The sequence below is a fragment of the Sciurus vulgaris genome, assembly GCF_902686455.1.
Source record: "Sciurus vulgaris genome assembly, chromosome: 13".
In the NCBI taxonomy this organism is placed as follows: Eukaryota; Metazoa; Chordata; class Mammalia; order Rodentia; family Sciuridae; genus Sciurus; species Sciurus vulgaris.
In genome coordinates this window covers 33924481-33948919 of record NC_136474.1, presented here as the reverse complement: position 1 = coordinate 33948919, position 24439 = coordinate 33924481, and the positions used below count along the sequence as shown (strand labels likewise).

The 24439-nt window shown below is 42.7% G+C and overlaps 2 protein-coding genes across 10 annotated transcripts in view; both read right to left on the bottom strand.

Annotated features, from left to right (window-relative positions):
- Positions 1-1604: 1604 nt before the first annotated feature.
- On the bottom strand, positions 1605-17338 carry LOC306643216 (uncharacterized protein). The gene is made up of 3 exons (XM_079109200.1): positions 16328-17338; positions 7209-7445; positions 1605-4457 (listed from the first exon to the last, which is right to left on the bottom strand). Exons 1-3 carry the CDS (start codon positions 16418-16420, stop codon positions 4359-4361), a joined length of 429 nt encoding a protein of 142 aa, XP_078965326.1. The 5' UTR covers positions 16421-17338; the 3' UTR covers positions 1605-4358.
- Positions 17339-18773: 1435 nt separating this feature from the next.
- Positions 18774-24439, bottom strand: part of MTCL1 (microtubule crosslinking factor 1) — a 132439-nt gene continuing 126773 nt past the window's right edge. For 6 of the 9 annotated variants that reach the window (XM_079108442.1, XM_079108440.1, XM_079108443.1 and 3 more), the window contains one exon: positions 18774-19954. In XM_079108442.1, the coding sequence (XP_078964568.1) occupies positions 19760-19954 (195 nt within the window). In that variant the 3' untranslated portion in view covers positions 18774-19759. Of the gene's footprint in view, positions 19955-22595; positions 22653-24439 lie in introns of all 9 variants that reach the window. The other 3 variants (XM_079108444.1, XM_079108446.1, XM_079108447.1) reach the window with 1 other exon arrangement.

The following is a 24439-nucleotide window of genomic DNA, read 5'->3' as shown; positions in this document are numbered from 1 at the left end:
GTTGAAGAATTGCTTTTCTCTGCAAGTGCCTAAAACCCTCTGTGACTGATAATTATCTAATTGCTGAGTCCGGAACTACGTGTCAAAGTCTCAGGCAATGAATTGAGTCTATGTGTTTTGATTTAGCTAAATTATAAATAACACACAATCAAGTAGATAAAGCAGGTTACAGACCATTACAACAGGATGCTATTGTTTATGTAAAACAGTTACAAACCTTACAAATTCCTTTCAGGGACACACACATGAGAGGTTCCCAGAAAGCTGACTCTCTAATTCCCTTAGGATCAATGATTCCACATTTGCTAATTCAATGTTCACAACAACTCTACGGAACAAAAATACCACACTTAATGAGAATCAACTAAAATTTCTTTAGTATATAAATGTTATAATGTTTGTTCATTTTCAATTGTGGACACATGGATATTATATCATTCTTGGTTATTATGCACTTTTGTTGAAAAATGAAAGATAACATTTGCTTTGGCATATGAGCTTAGGGCAACTTAAGGAAGGTTTTTCTGTCCTGCTGTGGATATTAGCAGTCTCTCCATATCTGCAGTTTCACTTTCGACAACTTCAGTTACCTATGGTCAAGTGCAGTCCAAAACTTTTACATGGAAAATTCAAGAAATAAGTAATTCATGAGTTTTAAACAAGCTCTGAAACTTTTCTATTTTAGTCTTGCTGATTGTTGTTAATCTCTTACTGTGCCTAATTTGCAAATTGACTTTATTATAGATGAGTATGTCTAAAAAGAAACATGGTGTGTGTATAGGACTCAGTACTGTCTGCAGTTTCGGGTGTGCATTGAAGGTCTTGGGCTGAGGATAAAGGGGAACTTTGTGTGTATTTGCCATTCTCAAGCACACAAAAAGAGGGAGCAGGGGCTTCCTAATAAAGTTTTCAGGGAGAAGATTGCCAGCACAGTTGATCTTCAGCACTTCATGAACATTCAAAGGCACCAGCCCATCAGACTTCGACCTCACTTTCTGTATAATCTGTGTATAGATTCTCATGAAACCATTTCTGGATTCTGTCTCCACTGACCAGACCTTACCTGCTTGGCTTTCTGACCCTAACACTGAGCAGATAGAAGCCAGCTGGAGTCAGCGGTGGGAGGGGGAAGAGAGAAGCCAGTCAGAACAAAGCCCCTTCCTCTTCCTGTGCATCCAAGACAGGCTGATGAGTCTGTGCCACCCCCTGACCATCGGGGTGGTAACCAGACATTGGGGCTTCAGTGCCTCTCAGCTGTTGGCTGCCTTCTAAGTGCCCGATCATAAGGAAGGCAACAAGTCTGCTTTTTGTCTTCCCAGGCCAGAGAAAGAAGTTACTCTGTCCCTCTGTCTCCAAATCCAGTGATTCTTTCTAGCATTTCATGAACAGAGAGAGAATCCGCTTCCATCTGGCTATTTTGGAAATAGATCTTGCACTCTCTCTCCGGCTTACTCAGTCTACTTTTGCAACACAGTGCACACAAGATTTCCTTATTTTATGTGTGTATATATATATATATAAAACATATATATATTCTATAAATATATATTAAAAACCTAGGGGAATATATATATAAAATATATATTAAAAAATCTAGGGGAGTATATATATTACAGGCAGCACATTTCAACAGGCTGTCTCTGAAGCTCGGAAGTTGACCAAAATGCTGTAGCACAATAGAAAGAATATTTCTCATTTTCCTAATGCTGAATCAGCAAGAGTTTTGGGGAAAGAGAACATATTCAGTCATCTTCAGGGATCCAGTGTGGTGTTTGTGACTCATTCACTTAATGAATATTAAGTGTGTTCAATGTCTCTAGTGCTATGGGAAATCAAAAGGGAGACAGCAGAGAAGTCTCTTGTTTCTGAGGTTGAAATAACTATAGAATAAACTTGAGTCGGTAGTCCACCTGGCTGCCAGGCCTGCCATGTAGCTTCCATTTCATCAGTGGCCTCTGACTCTTCCTCTCCACCCTGATCCTTCAGTCAGCCTGGGAGGCTTCATCTTCTGTGTTATCAGTGATTGATCCAGTAGACAAATCCCAATGCCCCTTGACTTTAATATGTCCATTACTTTCACTTAAAAAAGAAAAAGAAAGAGGAAGCTGCTATGTCACCCAGGCTGGCCTTCTGCCTCAGTCTCCCAAATAGCTGGGACTACAGGCATATATCACCATGCCTGGCAATGACAAAGCCCTTCACTTTGATATTCTTTCAAACACCTATACCTGGGGTCATATTCTTCACTGTGTGATTACCCAGAAGGGCTCCATGTCCAAGGTCTTAAACTTCAATGTTTAACTCAGATCACTTTCAGAAACTGCTAGAAAATCTTTAATTGCCATTTAAGGGGACAAAATTATTCAGAATAAAGCCTATATTTTCTAATCTCCCTTCTAACTGAGTGTGGTGTCATGACTAAGTTCTAGCATAATGAGATATTGTAAGCAGAGTGGTACATGCAACTTCTAAGAACTGTCCTCATAGGAAGAGAACAACCCAGTCCTTACTCCTTCCTCCTTGCTAGGTGGAATAAGAATGTGATTCCAGGGGCTTGGGCAGCCATTTTGGACCCTGAGTTAAAAGCTGTAATGTAGAGGGTGACAGAGCCATAATATAGAAGGAATCTGAATTCTCTATGTTTCTATGACAGAAAAATAGACCTCAGTCTTGTTAAGGCATTATTCTTTGGGTTCTCTGTCCCTCAAGCCAATTTCAATCCTAATATTTATAGCTGCAACTTTTTATCAAACTCTTTTCTCATTTTGTTTACATTCCAATTTCATTGGGACCTCTATCTCTCTTCTAGAGTCTCTCGTGGTGTTCTTTTCTTTATTTTCTTCTTTTTACATTCTTTCCAGCCTTTATATTCCATACAATATACATCGTGGAGAGATTCAGAGTTCTCCAGGGTTTCTCTGTCCTTGTGTCTGAGCATTGAAGGGTCTGTTTGCAAAGGTCCAGATTCCAAAGGGAAGTACTGCTTCTCTCATTGCTATGGCCCAGCCCAGAGGACACTGATTGGCCAGGACTACCAACTAGAGAAGGAGTAATGGTAGGAAACAGAACACTAGGGTTCAAGAGGAGAGGACTGTGAGTTTGTAGACGCACCTAGCAGAGTCCATGAAGCGACACATACATGTTCACAGAGGCCAGCAGACAAGGCTGTTTAAGTGGCTATGTCATTAGAAGGGTCAGGGGGGCACTGCAGAGATGAGACTCCATGTGGGTTAGGAGGCATCACCCCCTCCACAGTCAGTGCTCGCAATTCAAGTGTTGACCCTGATACAGATGTGACTCTGTAACACTCCTTGATTTAGATAGAAGTTCAATGAATCTCCTCGAATCATTTTGTCACCATGATAAAGTTCTGAATTAAATAATCTAGCTAGACATAGAGAAAAAAGGATTGAGAAGAGCAGGCCTTCCCTTAATCAAGAGCCTCATTCCCAAAGTGGACTAAACTAGTTCACATCTCTGAGAAAATAATGTCGTCCCAGGGTTGGGTTTGAGTTTGCCACTACCACGGTGGAATCAGGACCTTCTCATGCACCCATAACGCCCTCAGCTACAGTGAAGGGAGTTCATGTCTTTCTTTTCCACTGTCTTTCTTTTCCACTAGTTTCTGAGAATTTCTGAGAATTTTACTCATTTCTATATCCCTGAAACCAAGAGTAGAATGTGGTAGATGGCTATTAATATTTGCTGATTAGCTGACTGAGTGACAGAATCATGACTACAATATGGATGTGTGATTGGACTTTACACTGAAAACATAGCCACATAATACTACAGTTAACTGGGTTGAATGAAAAAGAGATGACACACACATACAGGATGGATGCAAACTTCCTGGGGATGATCTTGCCACAGCACAGGCTTGGAAATTGAAAGGAAAGTGGGATTAGCGTTGACCTGTGTTTCTGGTAAATCGCACCATGGTGCAAGAGGCCTGCCTGAGCTGTGCTTGTGGCTTACTCCTGGACCATGTGCATATTAAACAGAGCAAGTGGAGAAAAATCGCATGACTCCTGCCCCAGGAGATCTTGGTGCACAGCTCATGAACAGGACCTGCCTTGGAGGAAGGTGGAAGCACTTCTGTGGCCAGTTGCTATAGGGCAGTCACCTAGCAGAGCCATGACTCCCTCAGAGAAGATGCTGGTCCTCTCAGAAAGGAAGTGTGACTTTGGGGGTTACACGATCCCTGGGGGACACACTCAGTAGGGGGAAGCTGATAATACACAGTGGAGTTTTACCAAGTGCCCCAAGTGCCTCTTGTGGAGCCCTGGATCCATTGTCAGATGAGGCTTTCCAGAAGGTATCTTCTTAGAAGCCACATCACGATTCTTTGATGACTCCTACAGTCTTCCTCCCTCCAACTTTCTATCTTTTCTCTTCAAAATCATCTCTAAGTCTGAGCTGGGAAGATGCAGGAAATTTCTTCTCAGAGCCAGTGCCTGGTATGAACAAGAGAATGGAATGAGTGGAAGATGGACAGATGAGTGGGTGGAGGAGGGAAAGGACAAAGAGAGGATTGGACAAATAGGCAGAAATGGATAATCATAAGAAAAAAAGTAAGCCAGGAATTAAGGTAGAGACATCAAAAATCCCCTTCTCTTGCTTCCCTGGAAGGGCAGGTACCCAGTGTCACTAAAGTCCAGCCCAATTGGGATTGTGAGCGCACACTCGTCCAGTCCAGGTCAATTGTTATCTGATCACTGTTAACACACAAATGCCTTAGGCTGTGTGATTGACAGAAGAATGGGTATTGGTGGATGGTGATGTGGGACAGAAGTGAGATATGTGTAGAGTATATTCCCAGGAAGATTTTGAGAAGTGGGTTTATTCATAGGGATCATCGATTTTTTTTTTTTTTAAACAAAATATCATCTTATGGAAGAAAAGCATACTATGTCAAACGTGAGCACACTAGGGCTGGAGGCCCTGGACCACTGCAGACACTGAGTTTTTGTTGTCAGTCTGTCTTTCCACTCAGCAAACACATTTGAGTATCCAGCTCGCTCTGGCTGATCTATTTTATTTGGCACAGAGCCAAATAAAACCTGGCTCCTCCCCCAAAAGAGACACACACACACACACACACACACACACATACACACGAGCAAATACATTCAGAATAGTGTATTAGACAAGAGATGGCCCCAGGAATGTGGAGCTTGGGGAGAAGGTATAGTCACTCTACTAATGGTTCAGCAATGACATCACAGAGGAGATGAGGCAGTCAAACCCTGCTATCATCTCCAAATGAGACTTTATAAAGAGTCTCATCCCCACAGACTTTATAAAGAGACACCTCCTTTAATCCTAGAGAGAAAAAAATCCTTCTCCAGGATTGAATGATAGTGGTCATTCAATTATTGAATTGAGCACTACCCTGTGCATGGTTCGGCACTAGGTGCTGGGCATTCTGCAAGAACCAGAAGAGACCAGGTTATTGCCCTCATGGAGGTACCACCTTCTAACCAGACCTGTCACACACCAAAACTACCCAATCAGACCTATGCTACCACATCCACTCTTTCTGGGATTTATTGTGGTACAGTTTGGTGAAAATGCTGTCACACCCCGAGCTGCAAGCAGTGCTGGTGTAACCAGAGCAGTTGGGCCAATGCTGTGGGTGTCATGATAACAGAGGCACTGGCAGTGTCTGAGGGTGGTTCCCTTCTAACTGCCTATACATGGCCTTGCCTCTCAGAGCCTCCTGGTCTTCATCTGTAAGATACCTAGATCGTCTTATTAAATAAGATAGTATTTTGCACGTGGTCAAGTGCTCATGATTGTCATCAACTGTATCACTGAAGGATGTAGTCATAGAAGGCCAGTAATCCTGGAGGACTAGGTAGAGTGGTTTACCAAAGGCAGAGGGGAGAGATGAGGTTTCCATTACCTTCCTTTTCCTGTCACCCAGGAAATAGCTCAGGAACTGCTTTGATATCTCCTAGAGTTACCTCAAGGGGAATGGGGGGCCTGAGAGCCTCCTAGGGAGAGCAGTTAGCATCTTGGCAGCAACCAAGTGACCGGAAGTCCTGAGCAGGGGAGAGTTATAGACAGGGTGAAAGGCACTACATTCAGGATCCTGAGCCCTCAATTTCATACAGTAGTGATGTGTGTAAAAGCCCATTGGGAAGTATCCATTGTTCCATTAGTTTAAGAACTGAGCAATCGTATGATGTGCTTACCTCTGTGCTCTGTGTGTGCTTGTCAGGCAATGAGGGCTTTCAAGTTACATGGCTTAGGCCAGATACCTTAAATTTTATCTATTTTTTTTAAATTGGCAAATAAAAATTGTATATACTTATATTGTACAGCATGATGTTTTGATATATGCATTCATTGTGGAATGACTAACTCCAGCTAATTAACATATCCATTACCTCAGATGCTTATCATTATTTGTTTTGGGTGGACAGAACATTTGAAACCTACTCTCAGCCATTTTCAACCTCACAATACATTGTTATTAACTATAATCACTATATTGTACAACAGATCTCCTGAATTTATTCCTCCTCACTGAAATTATCTTTTGACCCACATCGGCTGACCTCCCCACAACTCCCCAGTTGAACTATCATCTATTCTTTGCTTCTGCAAGTTCAACTTTGTAAGATAAGTGCAAATATGTGGTGTTTGTTTTTCTGTACCTGGCTTAGTTCACTTAGTATAATGTTACCATGTTCATCCATGTTGTCAAAAATTATAAGGTTTCTTATTTTTTTAACATATTTTTAAAAATTTTAATGTGCCCCTCCCTAAGAAAGAAAAGAAACACTGGAAACAGCTAGCATTTATTGAGAGTCTTCTACATTTTTGCAGAGTACCATGAAGGAACTAGGAAGAGCACCCCTGCTTTCATGGGCTCACACCCACTGTTCCTGCGAAGCCATAATTCGTTAATCCGTGGTACCAAGGAGACCAGCCCGCATTCTTAGCCTTCTCACTGCTATGGCACAGCATTAGGCTGGTGGAAGATAGAAATAGAAACCAGCCTCCTCTGGCCAGTGAGGAGCAGCCTGCTGGGGACACCACCTGCCCTGACACACACAAACCGTGCTTCTGCCCAGGGGAAAGGAGAGGCTGTCATTTTAAGTGCTGAGGCAGAGGTAGGTGGCCTGCCTTCTGACGCACATGCTCCTTCCGCTGCATTTTATCTCCCACCTGGAGCAGTGATTTAAAACCCATTTTACCTTCGTCGAAATGCCAGAGTAAAGTGCCAACTGGTTGCTGCTACTGATGCTCCTATGAGTGACGTCCGCTTCTGAGTTGCTAGGCAATGAGACGCCGGCCCCCAGCTGTGCATTGCTGGGCCACGCAGAGTATTCAGGCCCTCCTGGCAGTGCTCCTTGCGTGATGCTGCGATCTGGTGCCCTCAGCAGTCTTGTCTCCACCGCTAGGGACGCACTTGATTGCTCATCTGACCTCACCTGTGGAGAGTTAATATAGATTGAACCTTGAAATTGATCACTGACTGCTTTATGGGTTGTCTGTGCTTTGAGCACAATGTCCCAAATTTCATTTTTAAAAGATGTGCTTCATTCTGGCTCCTCCCCTAAGTGGGTCATGGTAAATTTAGACAAAATCATTAGAGGCACTGAGAATTCAATTCAATTTAGACTTGACTTTAAGGACACAGTGTTCTCAGGAGGAAGATGCTCCTGTCTTGTTATTTGAGCTTCTGCTTTAACTAGTCATGATCTGAAGATGACCTTGTTCAAGATCTAGGTGGAGCCAACAACGTAAGAAATGACTGGTAAGGTCTCTTCTGTGACCACGAGAATGGTGACTTTTCACATGCAGAAATTCCTTTTGTGTTCTTAGACTAAGGCAACAAAACTGCCAGCCCAGGTGGTAGGCTCTACAGCCCTGCAGCCTGTACATTACCTCTGGAGGGGAAATCCTGCCTTGGCAAGGTTGTGGGCGCTCTGAAATTCCTATATAGGGCAGCTTAGGGGCAGCTTACGGGCTTCATTCTAATTGGATGGGGATTAGGAAACTTCTGGCAATGGTTATGTCATTTTACACAGCAATGAAAAGGCCATTGTGCAGATTCAAATATAGGGGAGGGAGGATGATGGCCAGGCCATGAGCTAGACGCCTGTCTCCCCCTTTGCAGCCACCCTGCTAACCCTGGTGCTGCTCCCTTCACCACCCTATGAAGTAGGTAGTTTTGTTTACCCATTTTGAAAAATGAGAAAACTAAGCTCTAGTGAGAATAAAGAACATGCCCAAGATGAAAAGGCATAGTAGTAGGGATTTGCACCCATGCCCGTCAGACCACACCTCAAGCTCTTAAGTCTCATGACCATGGCTCCCAATTAGCTCCCATTAGCCCTCACGCCTGGTTGTGGGTGAGGAGGATCCTTTGGTCAGTGACCTTGCCTTAGTGATGAACACAATTTAAGTAAACAAGTAATCCTGTGATCCTGAGGGTGTCAGTGCCCTATCTTGTCCTATGGTTGTGTACTTTTTTCATATGTTGAATCAAAGTATTAGACTTCAAGGTATATGCTATAGTTTGAATCTGGCATGTCCACCAAAGGCCAGTGTGTTAAAAGCATAATCCGTAGGCTATGGCACTTTTGGGAAGTGGTGGAACCTTTAGGAGGTGGGATCTAGCCAAAGGAAGTTAGGTCACTGGGGGCAGCTCTTGAAGGTGATAGGAGGACCCTAACACCTTCCTCTCCTTTCTCTTTGCTTCCTGGACACCATTTAGATGGACAGACCTTCTCTCCCACACATCCCTGTTCTGATGTACTATGCCACCACAGGCCCAAATTGACTATGGTCAGAAAGCTCTGAAACCATGAATCAAAACAAATCCTTTGTCCTTATGAGTTGGTTATCTCAGGAGTTTTGTCATAGCAACAGGAAGCTGATGAAAACAGTACATTAGGTAAATTCCCTCTCTTCTTCACAATCCAGTCAGCAAGTAGAAATAATGTGTCACCAGAACCTGAGTTTGTCCTTCAAAAGTTACGTGAGGACTTATCAGGCCATAATCACTTAAGAAATAGTACCATATTAATAAAAGAAACAGTTGTTGGTACCTATCGCTTTTCTAGAGCACAATGAGAAAAGGATTCTGGTGAAATAGGTCACTTAAGGCTATTTTACAACCTTGAAAGGAGATGACATGAAGTCAATGAAATTCAAAACACAATTTAATCTGTTAAACTCCAGAGGGAAGCAGGTGAGCTGAGATGGGGCAGTCTTCCATGACAGCCTAAAATGTGTCCTTTAGTGGGGCCAATTCAGCAACTTGTGGTCTGACTGCACTTGGCTCCCAATGAGGCAATTGATAGAGTTGGTTCAGGGACAGTTCAAGTGGCTGGTCAGGTGGTGTGGATCCCTGCTCTACCAATTTTTAACTGTATTACCTTGAGACAACCCATAACCTTGCTGATCCTCTGTCCCTTCAGCTATAAAATTAGGAATATCACCTTGATGGACAGAATAATTGGGAGAATTAAATGAGATGATAATATCTTAAATATATTGAGCAATTATATAATAAGTCAATCCTCACAGTCACCCTATGAAGTAGGTAGTTTTGTTTACCCATTTTGAAGAATGAGAAAACTAAGCTCTAGTGAGAATAAAGAACATGCCCAAGATGAAAAGGCGTAGTAGTAGGGATTTGCACCCATGCCTGTCAGACCAGACCTCAAGCTCTTAAGTCTTATGACCATGGCTCCCAAACATTGCTGCAAAATAAAATTACCTGGGGAACATTAAAAATTCCAATGTCCAATCTCACCCCAGGTCAATTTCATCAGAAGTTCTGAGGTAAAAGCCAGACATCCTCTAGCCTAAGAAATTATGTCCTACTGGTGGTTCTTAATTCTGAGAGCTTATTAGAACCATCAAGGGAAAAATTTACAATATACTAATGGCTACTCCCAAGAGATTCTGATTTATGTGACCGGAGGTGGGGCTTTAAGTCACTCTTAGTGATTATATGATACAGCCAAATGATGACAGTTGTGCAATTATAGGGAAATTGCTCTGAGGAAGCAGTCGAGCACTAGTAACTATTATTAAAATATGCTCAGTGCATAAAATGAGGGCTTTCTAAGGATGTTCTAAAGGGCCCTTAAAACTTGCATTTTTATCTCCCTAGAAAAACTGCAGTTCACCTGGGTTTGTTTGCAAGCTCAATGGAGGCACACAATCTGTATTTCCAATGTATTGAGGAGGCAGGAGAGTCTCCAGCGGCCTCTACAAAATACTCAGTCCTTGTGCTTTGCACAATGAGCTCAGTACTACTTTGATGTGCACTCCTAACTAAAAGATCTAGAATTTTTTTTTTTTTTTTTTTTTTTTTTTTTTTTGTGCTGGGGATGGAACCCAGGGCCTCTTGCATGCTAGGCAAGTACTAAGATATACCTCCGACCCCTTCAATTGGATTTTTTTTTTTTTTTCCAGTACTGGGCATTCCACCCAGGGGCTTGGGCATGTTAGGCAAGCACTCTACCACTGAGCTACACTCCCAGACCTTTTAAAATTTTATTTTGATGCAGAGCTTCACTAAATTTTGCAGGTGGCTCTCCTGCTGGGATTATAGGCATATGCTACCACAGCTGGCTATGAGGAGGCCTTTTTATAAACTGGGAAAATTCTATCTTCTTGATTCGATTTATTTCCTCAATATTATTTGTATACATATTTCCTTTTTGGGGGATAGTTATTCTCAAGTCTTAGGGGCTTAATAAACCAAGGGCTGATGTTTTATTCATGCTCCATACTTAAGATGGGTCTGTGTAATCAGTTACTCAGAGACCCAGGCTGATAAGATGCTTATACTATAGCTGAGGCAGAAAAAGGAAACTGGCAAGTGGGCATTGGCTCTTGAAACTTCTAGCAGGAAGTGACACACTTAGAATGAGTTCACATTTCGTTAGCCGAAGTGTGGCACTCTCCTTCAAATGAAGTGTGATTTTACTAAGTAAAATTTGATATTATTTAATATGTAAAATATGATTTTACACAGTAAACAGCTCTAATGACTAACACAATAAAATTCATATATCTCTCTCTTTTTTTTTTTTTTTTTTTTTTTTTGTGGTGCTGGGGATTGAACCCAGGGCCTTGTTATATCTCTTTTTTAAAAAGCTTTTTGCAATTCTGGGAATTGAACCCTGAGTCTCACTTACAGTAGGCAAGCCCTCTACCATTAAGTTATATTCATAGATATTTTTAAATGGTATTTTGAGACAGGGTCTTGCTAAGAGCCCAGACTGGCCTTGTACTTGGGTGCTGCTGCCTCAATCTCCCAAGTAGCTGGTTGTTATGGTTTAGATATGAGGTGTCCCTGAAAGCTTATGTATGAGACAAGGGCAAAATGTTCAGAGATGAATTAATCAGATTATGAGAGCTATGTAAGTGAATTAATCAGTGGATTAATCCACTTGAATGGATTAACTGGATGGTGACTGCAGGCAGATAGGATGTGGGTGGATGTGGGTAGCCTTGCGTGATATGTCACTGGGAGCAGGCCTTTGGGGTTTATATTTTGTCTCTGGTGAGTGGAGCTCTCTCTGGTTCCTTATTGCCATGTCCTGAGCTGCTTTTCTCTGCCACACCCTTCCACTGTGATGTTCTGCCTCACCTTGGGCCCAACCATGAACTGAACCTCTGAAACTGTGAGCCAAAATAAACTTTTTCTCTTCTACAGTGTTCTTGTCAGGTCTTTTGGTCACAGTGATGAAAAAGCTGGCTGAACCACTGGAATTACAGGAGTGAGCCACTGGGCCTGACAAGATCTCATTTTTACTAGCACTATCCTGAGAGATTTGGCACCTGTCCAGTGTGTAACTCATAAGTAAACAGGCATAAACCCAGCATAATAAAGTGTAGATGTGGCTGTCTGCATCACTTGGACACAGTGGCAGTGAACTAAAGGAAGCTAACAAATTGATGGGGGATGAGAGTCTTTTTTGAGAACACATGTGACTTTTCTACACAATACCACGGAAACGGCATGCACAGGAAAGTGAAGCAAGTATCCAGGCATTGCTTTCACTGCCACTCTTAAGGGATGAATAGAATAGGACAGGGGCAGGGTCCCTGGAGTCAACATGGACAAATTCCTTTCCCCTGCTTTTTTTTTCCTTTGCAATAAAGCTTAGCACAGTGTTGTAGTCAGTTAAAGCACAACAGCCAAAAGTAGTAATTTTGAACCCATCTTGGAAAATCCCAAAGCACTATTATCTACATAATCTACGCAGTACTTTTTGAGATTTTCTTTTTTTCTTTATTCTCTCCCCATTTCTACCTGGAAAAATCTTATGCATTCTTCAAGGCTTACCAAACCAGTCAACTTGGGCAGTCAGACTGTAGTGACCCCAGGAAGAATGAATCCCTTCAGGTGCTCATTCTACATTTACATACATTATTACAATGTTTGTCACATTTATTATAACTTACCTTGTACAACAGTCATTGTATTTAACAAAACTTAGTACCAGACAGTATGCTCAGTGCATAAGCAGCATTATCTTGCCTATGAGGTGACTATTATTATTTCTATGTTGCACACAGGACACTCAGGCTTAGAGAGGGTAGGTACTTTCCCCAAGGTTGTTTAGTGAGAAAGCACTGAGGCAGGAGCAGAGTCCAGTAGTTGGAATCCTTTGATGAGGTCAGGAGCCTCTGGGGAGCAGGTCAGTCATATTTGTCTTTGCTTACCCACAGGTCTAGCTCAGTGCCTGGTCATCAGGAATGTTTACTAGATGAGTGAGCACAATAGTCTATCTGTGGCTGGACCATCACTTGATTAGACTGTTGCCAGATCTCACTGCTACAGATCTGTTTCATCAATTACTATGATTCCATTGGGTTATTTGGGGTAAATTCCCCTCCATTAAATGACTCAACATGTATGAGCAACATTTTCAGATAATTGCTTATTCCTTAATCACTCTTCAGAAATCTAGAATTTCAAATTTCAATAGCTATTTTCAGTTGCACCTATTTCTTATCCTCAGTACTTTCTTTTTTAGTCAAATTTAAAATATTTGTGGGGAATCAAGGTAGGCCAGGATTGGCCTGTAGACCTGAGGCCATTGATGACTGACGAACTCATTCCAAGATTACCATGAGAATTACAAGGTTTCATTTGGAATCCTAGAGCCCTGCTGAGATTTATCGGTTTACTGGGAAGTTAGAGAAGCATCTATCTTTGCAATGGGGTGAATTCTTTCAATCTAATAGCCAGAACTGGGACTAGGGAGAATAAACAGTTGGTAGTCCTTGCATTCTGAGTCCTTTCTCTCAGATTATGTATGTAGTATGAGGACTGTCTCTCCCCAGCCCCATCCCTACCAGTCCCATATGCAGAGACCCCAGGTGTCCCCTTATAAAATTAATTTTAAAGAACAGGTCCTCACTTTTACTAAATTACAAATGATCAAATAATAACTTATGTTCCTACTGAAGGATCTAACCTTAAAAACAAAACAAAACAATAAACAAGGCTTGAAAACCTGACTGTAATTTTGCACCTTGAAGGAAATGAGGCTTAAAAAGGAGCCAATTCTTGGCCAGAAGGCTGGTCCAGCGTAAGAGGCAGCGAAAGAATAAGTAAGGGCCTCCTGCAGGTTTTAACTGAACAATTGGGGTGGATTTTGGAGTTCCTGACCTTGTGGGGAACTGGGGATGCCCCCAAGTAGGCTGGAGAGCTCTATTCTGCCTGCAGAGCAGCTCACTATGTCCATGGTGGTGGGAGGCTATAGTGACCATGGCAGCTGAAGTCCCAGCAGTGCTTCCCTGGGTCAGCACCACAGCCTTAGATCTGGAACCTTCCATCCAGGCTTGCCCCCTTCTGATCCTCCCAACACTGCAAACCTTAGAAAAATGCAAATTTATTTCTGGAACTCCTTTGCTTGTTATCTGCCAATGCTTTGTTTTACCACCTAGAACAAAAGCCAAACTTCTTTCTGTGGACTATTAGCCTCTCAAGTCCCTTGACCTCTCCGTCTGTCCCCTTTAGAGCCATTGCCCACCTTGCCCCAGACCCAGTGGACTTCTTTCACTTCCTGGAACACACCAAGCTCACATCCACCTCTCCAACATTATTTGCACCTGCTATTCCTTCTGCCTGGCTGACAAAATCTTTTTGTTCAAGCCTCCAGGCAAATGGCATCTCCCTAGTAAAAAGTCTCAATCATGTAACTGAGATCCCATAATGAAAATTATAATTTTTTTCTCTTGTAAGAGGCTTAAGCCATTCTCCCTCCCCAAATTTAAAAACCAAAGGGCACACTGTTTCTTTTGAAGCTCAGAAAAAAACTGAACAAACTCTCTACCTTCACTTGAGTTTAGTTACCTGCTTTCTTCAGTTTTAGAAGTTGCCTAACTGAATAGTAAGGTAATAGATGGAGCCCTGCTAGTTTTACAGCTCTGATGGGTGGTCAGCTTGGTAATGCTTTAAGTTGTTTTTTTTTTTAGGGATTTGGAGCTAGCCCTGTCTAGCTCAAACTGGTTGAAGTCATCAGCCCTTTCACTTGGGCCTGTATAATATCTGATGGGCAATGTTTTAAACACAGAAGGCCAAAACCTCCACCCTCAGGTCATGCTAAGACTGCCATTTTTCTGAACATACATCCCATGAAGAGCCATGAAGTTCAGCTATGCATTTGCTGAGCACTGATTACCTCACCTTTCCTTACCTCCATTCCCTTTTCCCCACACCTCAGACCACACTATTTCTTCCTACCATAACTGCTTTTTTTTTTTTTTTTTTTCTTGGCTGCTTCCTGAATAAACCTTTGCAAAACTTGCAGCTTCAGGGATTAGCACACTGAGTGGAGGCAAACGGGCCTGGCTCAATAACAGTCTATTGCTTCCTGCCATTTTGCTATTTGCATGATGTTTCCCGTAGCGTAGCTAGAATACAGGCCCCATCAAAGCAGTGAGCCTGTCTTTCCTGTTCACCTCCAGTGCTTGCAATTCTTCGTACAGTGCCTCCAACACGCTAGGTACCTCCAGTGCTTGCAATTCTTCGTACAGTGCCTCCAACACGCTAGGTACGCAGTGTCTTAAAACTTACGATAACCCCAGGAAGTAGGTGTTATTGTTGCTATTTTTCAACCAAGTCTTAAAGAGATGGCTTGAGGTTGTATTGCTTTCAGTGTCTGAACCAAGATTCCAACCTAGATTTTTGAGTCCCAGAGCCTCGCCAATTCTAGGGGATTGGAGTGCATTAAATACATGGTGTCATCCAATTCACTCAAGTAACCTGTCTCCAACTCAGAGCCTGCTGTTACACAGAATTCTGATGCATGCTGCATTGAAAGAATGGTGCTGACAGGTCTATTGCAGCCAGAGAAAACCATGACAAGGATATGTATGGTGGGCTCTTGAGCCAAGGAGGATTAAGGATTCTAAAGTGCTCAGTGGTATAAAGGGATTGCTGAGTGCCCTGATTATTCATGGGGAGTCACCTTTTGTGGGGGAATGCACAAGGCTATTTAATCCCAAAGGGTTTCTTTTGTTTTAAAACTAGACACACACCATAAACTACTGACTGGATAAACAAAATGCAGTCCAGCTATCCATGGGATATTATCCAGTTTAAGGAGGAATGAAGTCATGGAAGAGCCTTGAAAATTCATGATAAGTGAAAGAAGCCAGACACAAAGGGCTACATGGCATATGAAATATCCACCAATAGGAAATTTCCTAAATAGGCAAATCCATGGAGGCAGGAAGTAGATTAGTGGGTACCAGGAACTGGAGGGAGTGATGGCTTCATGCCTTTGGGATTTCCCTTAGGGTGATGACAGTGCTCTGGAAGAGGACAGCAGTGGTGGTTACACAACACTGTGAAAGAACTGTCTCTGAATGGCGCACTGTCAAATGATCAAAATAGTCAGTTTTCTACAATGTGAATTGTACCACAACTAAAAGAAATGAATTAGGAATTAGAAAATGACTGTTCTTTTTCAGCCACTTTTTGAACAAAATAAATATGTAGAACTGACAAGCTAAATAAAGTCTAGAAATCTAACGTACAATACAAAAACAATAGTACTGTGTTGCATTTAGAATTTTTGCTAAGAGTAGATTTTAGGTGCTCTTGCCACAAAAGGGACGGAGTAACTATGGAAAGATGATGGATGTTAATTTACTTTAAAAAAAAATAATTAATTTAAAAACTAAAAGTAGGCATTTTAAAATCTCATTTGTTCCACAGAAAGCAAAAAGGCGAAACAAATGGACTTACTGATAATTAGAATTATGATATACATAAGTATTTTTAAAAATAGACTCATAATACTGAAAACCTTAGTATAAAGCAAATTACCTTCTGGTAATCATAAGGAGAGAATGGAATGTGACACCACCACCCCCATAACTGCAGTTTGAGGGCTGTGGCTGCTAGAGGAATCTGCTGCATCGTTCCTTAGGACATAAAAGCTACTGGCCCATGAATGGTGGCTCCTGGAGACAAAAACAGACGCTTCCTGTGGGCTGTTCCCTGTAGGCAGCTGCTCTGCCTTTGCAGCCACGTAGGACACAAGGAGCTGTCTTAGCAGCTATCTGGAGGGGACAGTGGAAAATGATTTCATTCTACAGTCTTGCCTTGCTTTTGAAAGCTGGACTGGCTTCACAATAAAAACTGAAGAATTCATGTCCAATTAGAAGTTCCAAAGGGGTTCTCAAGGCACTTGTGTGCCTGATGTGGCTCTGCCTATGCAAATTTCTGCAACCACCCCAGTTAGCATGTGTCACTGCCTGATGCAACAGTGCTTATTAATGCCTTCCTCCACTTCTCCTTCCACATTGAAATGCTGCTTCTCCAAACCCTACTGCGCTTGAAATGTCCACCATACCATTTTTGCATTTCATTTGTTTTTGTCTGGGAATTTTATCTCCTCCAACTGGATGAAAAGATCTCTGGTGACCATAACTGGTCCTTGAAATTTTTGAGGTTACCACTACCTTCCAGGCATGTTCTCCCCTCTAATCAAATAGCATCTTCACTTTCCTTTACTAGGTCAACCTGTCACTGAAATTGGGTCAAAGTCAGATATGTGACTTACCTTAGACCAATGTGGATCATCAACCTTAGGTTTTTACTGGAGCTCCTGGTAAGATACCTTCTTGTATTTCCTAAATAAATAGGAGCTATTAGGGATCACTGATATTGGAATGCTTCTCTGACAATAAAACCACCAGCAGAGTCAGAAGAGACTAACTATAGAGTCTGGATAGTATAGTGTGAGGTTCAGCTATAAGAACAAACAACTTCCTTCCGAGTTGGCTGGTTGCTCCCAACTAAGAGAATGTTGATGCACCTAGAGCATTTACCATGGACAATGTGTATATGTGGTGGGGATCAAATCTAGGACCTCACACGATAAGCAAGTAAGTGCTCTATCCCGAGTTTTATCCCCTGTCCCTACACTACTAACCAACTGGTTGATAGGATGTTTGTAGCTAAGTCTTGAGTGATTAAGTGAAATATCTGTATTTCATTTAAAAAGTGGTAAAATATGTGTAACATTTGCCGTTTGAGCCATTTTCAAAGTACAACTCAGTAGCATCAAGTACATTCACGTTGCTGGGCAACCATGACCACGATCCACTTCCAGTACTATTTTGTCATCCCAAACTGAAACTCTATTACCTATTACACTCTAACTCTCCACTCTCTCCTGCCCTCAACCCCTAGTACTCACTATTCTATTTTCTTTTTTATGAATCTATTCTAGTACATGGAATCATGTGATAATTGTCAAATTCTTTGTGACTTGGCTTATTTCACTTAGCATGATGTTTACAGGGTTCATTCATGCTGCAGCAGGTGCCAGAATTTCCTTCCTTTTAAAGGTTGAATAATATTCCACTGTGTGAATATACCACATTTTATTTATCCATTCACCTAATGGGTATTTGGGCTGTTTCTACCATATTCATAGCTTTCACAAATAACACTGCAATGAACATTGGCGAACAAGTATCTGGGTTTATTTCAATTTTGGGGGTGGATATACACCCAGTAGTGGGATAGCTGGGCCATTTGGTCATTCTGTTTTGGTGAGGAGTTGCCATGGTGCCTTCTGCACTGGCTGGACCACTGACATTTCCACCAACAGTACAGGAGAGTTCAGCTCCCATTTCTCCATATGCGCAAACATTTGTTTAAAAGTGGAACTGGGAAAAAAAAATAAAAAAAAAAAAAAATTTTTTTTTTTTTTTTTAAGTGGAACTGTAGTCATGTTGGGAACAGAATTTACTCCACTTGTTCATCTACATAAGGAAATTGTTGGGTTAATGAAATGTTCAAGTCAGAAGCTTTGGCTGGAATAGTTCTTTTTAGATTCATGGGCAGCACACTCCGTTGTCATGCCCTACGCTAACCAATACCAGTGATGTGGGTTACATCTCACTGACAGAGAGGAAATGCCTCTCCTGGAGCTACTGGTCACTCCCTCTTTCCTAAGTGGAGGGGACAGAGGCGAGCTACACTTGACTTGCAGATAACGGGTTTCCTCAAATCCCCACCCTCTTCCAAGTTTTGGCTTTTGTGATGAGAATAAAGGCATTCCTTTATCCAGGGACCCTCTCAGAGACCCAAAAAACTGCAACATGAGCATGTGCAAGGGTGCATCCCTGTGAGATGCGTGACCAGCTGTTTCCTCTTTGCACAATCCCCCTCCTGATCCCTCTGGCTACAGAAAACTTTACATTGGAGTTCTCAGGAAGATATGGAGGGCACGTGAAACCTGAGAACTGAGAACACACCACCATCTCAAAAAGGCTTTTATTTCTACTTCATCATGGTCTCAGACAGACTCAGAGGCACCATCGTTTGTCTCAATTTGGTATCCTCATGACGTTTTGCAGTGTTTTCCTTAAATAAGAAAATTCTGAGTGAACACTGTACATTGCCAGTTAATCTTTTAACAATAATTTAAAAATGGTGCTGTTATCTCATCAATGCAAGGGAACCAAAGATTAATAGTACAGTACAAGGAACTTCACAACAGATTACAGTGGACCAGACGGACACACACTTAGGTGAGGGAGAAGACAGCAGCATATGTACATGCACCCGAAGACGTGCACTCGGGCAGACTAATATGTGCACTATACAGTAAATTTTCTACGCCTGTCTGAGGATTCTGTATCTTCTCAAAAACATTAACCTGCATCCCTCCAGTTTCCAGAACATCTGTCTTGTCTACTGGTTTCATGGCTTTTTCACTACAAAATGTTCACTGAATCAGACAGTCTGAAGCATTTTTTAAAAATCCTAAAAAATTGTTAACATTGACAAAATAAAACTAACTTAAAACACCCTAAGTTCAACATGGAGATAAACCCAACCAAAACAAAACAGTGCAAATTTAACAGAGAGGCAGTCAGGATTGAGAGCAAGGGTGTTCGGAATCTCTTAAAAGGTACATTTTTAAAACTTTTAATATTTTATATCTATTTATACCATATTTACCTGTTTTTCTTTTTTTAATATACTGTGTAAAAAAGATGGAGACAAAAATAGTTTTCTGAGCTATGAAAAAATTAAGTTATTACAGGCACATTTACTGTTTCATTCTAGAAACATCTCAGTTTCACAGGTTGGACATTCAGCAGCTGTGTTTTTTTAAAAAAACATTCTTTGACCTTGAGAAAACTAGATCTCTCCTTTGGGGCGGAGTTTGGTTCGTGAAGATGGTGTGGCTATGCAAATTACAGTGAATTATACTGTGATAATCCATGCAAGCTTGCATCACGCATGTGGCTTCTCCTCCAGGGGATCCTCGTCACCGTGTTCCTCCAAGGAGGTCGGATCTCCGGATGGTTCAGACTGTGAGGCAGTGGGGGAAGGTGGTGCCCAACGGGATGGAGGGCGACGGTTTGCTGGTCTCTCGGGCCTGGAGAAGCAGGGCTCTAGGGATGGCGCTAGCGCAGGGCAAGGCAGTTCCTTCGGAGCCGAGAAAGGGGAGACAGCATTACTGAGGGTGGCAGTTTTATAGTGGATAATTCCCCCCCAACACTTATCAAAAGACTTAAGCTATATGGAAGAGACCATGGGCGACTTCTGAATAGGAATGAATATTTTGCTCATGGAGAATAATTTAAAACCATGAGTGAAAGGACTCGAACAGGAGAAATCAGTGACATGAATGGGAAGATACCAGATTATGAATGAAATGGCAAAGCTGTGAGATGGGCCTGCTTTCAGAGCTCCTCCAGAATTGGGCTAGCACATGCAGAAGACCAGAGAGAGCATCTGTGCCTACCTCAGCAGAATCCCAACAAGCTGGTCCCACCATTGGCCCTTTTGAATGACAGATTTAGATGTAGTCAGCTGGATTTACGGGGCCTTGGTCTACTGGGCGCCCAGGAAGAGACCTATGCTTTCATCCCACCATATTAACAGTAAGAATTGTCTTGAAATGAGCTCTGCTACTGTTTATTCCAAGTTGACTGGCAGTGGGCAAAACAAACTCCCACAACATGGAAAAAATGCTGCAGGCAGAAATTTTAATTGAGTTCTAGCTGTCTTTAATGACTCTTAAATGTAGCAGCATTTTTACAAATTGGTATCAGAGTGCACTTGTGATTTTGTGTTCCAGGCACCCTGATGTTCTGAGGACGGATCATACAAGAAACACTCAACCTTGATGCAAATCACCTCTAAACCTTATTCTCAAGGTACTTCTTGTTTGTTTTTAAAGAATGTTGAGTTACTTGTCCCTAGTCTGCAATGTTAAAGAAAAAGGATGCCCAAACTTGGAAGTTGCTGAAATACAGAAATGTAAAATGCTATGGCATGAGGAAACTGATACAGAGTGGAACTCAAATGACACTCATGGAAAGCTGGGATGTGAATTATTTCAATGGAAGGCACAGGAAGGATGACACAGAACAAGGATCCACAAAGAAAGTCAGCAAGGGACTTGGATTTAAAGACATGACACGCACTAAAAAGACCAGAATGACAGATTAGCCATGGGAGCAGGAGGAGCAACTACAGGGGAAAGACAGATGGCTGTGCTGAACGGGTGGGCAATGCCACTGGGAGAAGACGGAACATGTGAAGGATGTGTGGTGCTGGCCAGTGCAGATGGCTCAGCCCAAGGACAGTGTGGAACCCACAGGTTTCTGGAAGAGTAGGGGGGTTCAGCACAAAAGGAACCTTAACACTGGGGACCACTTCTTCAGGATCCCTGCTTCCTTTGTGGCTGGCACCTTATGTGACACAGGAGGAGCCTCCATGGGCAAAGCACTTATGATAATGGGACCATGACAAGCAGACTGTGCCTCTCTACTGGCACACCACCAATGCGCTCAGATATAAAAAAGCCAGGGTACCGTATCCTTACCTTGCCCACCTTAGCTCACATGCTTGGTGTCAGGGGACACATGGTTTGGGAAATCTGCTATTGTTTGTCTCTATTTATATGGTTCTAAGAGTAGTGAGTGTTGTGTAGTTGTATATTGTGCATACATAAGTTGTGTGTGCTGCATGTTGGTAAGTCTGCTTTATCTAGTTCCTGTTCCCACCTTACTATTGCTGAACAAAATGGGCTCTTCTTAAACCATGATGTGCCACCTCTTAAGTGGCATCTGCTTATGAAGGAAGAAAATGTTGCGTGACCACGAGGTCTTCCTTACTTATACACCAGAGTATACAAGCCAGCAATGTTGTCCTTCCCTCAAAAGTCACCCTGGGGGCCCCGTGGGCCTCCATCCGTTGATGGAGTAGCATCCATCTTGTAAATGGCCTTCTCATGCTGTCATTTTTACCCCGAGGGACATGTTTTTATCTCTGATAGCTGACTGTAGTTTTGTACTCAACAGTTTGGGTTCCAGCCAGTGGATAAGGTGGGTGGGTGTCCCTATCTTCAAAGTAAAATAGAAGTATGTTTTCTCATGTGCCTTGCTCAATTCAGGCTCCAAAGGCTATTCTGAGACAAGTTCTTAAAACATGTAGAGCAGGGATGGCTTTGTTGTTTTATTCATCCAACAAGTATTTATCAAACACTTACTCTGTCACCTATGATCTCATCTGAAGGACAGATACATTTGGGTTTATTCCTTCAGGTATGATTGTTTGAAAAAAAAGAAAAAGAAAAGCCCCAGCATATTATGGTCACACCTCATTCCAGCCTGTGGCAGTTCACATAAGCAACCAAAATGCCAATGAGCAGGGTGGGCAGAGCTGGCAGTTAGGGAGGGCTACAGAACTCACAGAGGCTGGACTCAAAGACCTCTTCAGGCAAGAGTCCTGTGCCTCAGATGTCCCCTCCTGGCCAGTTGCTCTCTCCTTTAAAAGCATGTTGGCTACAAATTGCACAGAAAGGACAAGTCTCAGCAGAATCTCTATAACTCAACAACTTCTCTTGACATCAAGCAGTCAACCCTTGAGTGGGGTGAATGGGGCATCTAATATTTCTAGGCTATGCCTGGGGATGCGCTGGCCCACCTAATCCTGGGGTTAGCATGGAGCAGATGCCCCCCTCCCCGACAGATGACGATGAGTGTCAGACACCAACCACAAATTACACAAATTACACACATGACTCTCGAGACAGCTGGGCACTGAAGAAGGCACTTACAGCAAGAGGCAGGCAGGGCTAGAGTCCCCACGGGGCGGTTAGTAAGACAGTTTGGTTCTAGACAGACAGAGAAAGAAGAGAAAAGCAAGTAGGTTTGAACGTATGATTAAACAGAACAGTAAAAGTCAATGAGCACAGGGACAGAGGGTCAAAATTCCTGCCTGTAGATGGCCACCAGGAGGGAACTCAGGTCCCCCACATTCACTCCAAGATGGGGTCAGGGAAGTGGCAGCAGCACTTAGCCACAGGCTGTCCTCTGCCAACTGGTACAGAGAGAAGAAGGAACCATCGAAGAACCTTGGACCTCCTTTCTGGTTTCCATGCTCCCGAGCTACTCATGGGCATTTGGCAAACAGAAGTGGAAATGGCATAGCTGGTGTACTGGAAACAATAGAGGCCATTACGCAGCTGGATCTGTTCTGGTCACAACAGGCAAGCTACTGCTGCTTGTGCTAAGTCGTTCTCCTCCCATTCTCTACTCTGATAGGGGAAGAAAGAACGGCTTTCCAGGTCCAGATCGTTCTTTCTCTTCACATCGGACCTCCCCGTCCCAGCTTCTCTCTGCATTGCTGAGCTGACGCCATGGCTTCAAGAGAAGAGGAAGCCTATGCCGCCTGTGGGGTGAGTGGGAAGTGAGAAGGGGACATGTCCTGCTGCCTGAGTCTAGAGTCTAGATGTCTAGATGAGTGTACATTTAGGAAAGATTCCACAGCAGGGTGCTCAGAGTGGGCTGGAAAATCAGAATGAGAAATCAGAACCTGCTGATTTTGGAAGGAAAACCTAGAGCTACTACACAATCCATGGAGAGTAGAGAAGGGATCATCAATGCACCTAATAAATTACATCAATTCAAACAGAATCTAGGACCACGCAAACTTGTGACAGAAAAGGAAAAAAGAGCCCAGGGCATCAAAGTGCTACTGTGTCTCCACGCAGGTTCTGAGTCCTGGAAATGGTTCATGCTCCTATGGAGTCACCTTGTTTGGTGGCAAACACACCAAGCAAGAGAAAACTTAGGTACATGGTTCACAGGGGACAAAGGAGGACAGCTTTGCACTGACATAACCTCTTGAATGCCACAATGCTGTGATTCTGTCATTAAACCACTTTCTTTATGTTACCACAGACTGCTTGCAGCATTCATTGTTAGTAACTCAAAGCATTTTTTTTTTTTTTTTGGTGCCTGAAAATTAATTTCTGTTTATTCTCTAATACAAGTTGAAACTACAGGCACAGCTGGTTAACGATGCTTTGAGATAAAGCTCTAATTTCAACCAATTTCTGCAGAGCTCTGAGAAGGCAAGGTATTCACATATAATGACCCTCCCAAGCCTCAAGTGCTTACCTGAGGGCTACTGAAGGTTTGAGGTAAGAGAAGATCAAAGAGGACATTATTTGTCACCCAAGAACAGTCAAACAGCAGCGTCTGTCCACAGAGGGTGTAAACAACTTTATCATCAAGACTCAGACCTTTGGAACAGTAGGCCACATACTATCAACATATGTATTAGGTTGAACCATACAGAAATACCATTTCTGTAGGTCACTGGCAACTGAACAGGGTTTGTCCAATTTTAGATTTAAACTCTATATTTTGTGTTAAATATTCCTTGGTGGGTTGGGCTGGGATCTACCCATTTTTCCCCCCATGGGAAATGCGAGGCAGGTGACCCTGGAAACAAACCTTCCTCCTCTCCTCTCCCACAAAGCTAGGCTGCCGAGTGGTGGCCAGAAAGCGGTGGGTTGGTCAGGAGCATATGGCTGTCCTCCCCCATCCCCTTGCTGTCTGTGAGAGAGATGGGCCTGGAGAAGGCTGGTGTGGCATGTGTGCAGCTGGGCTCCTG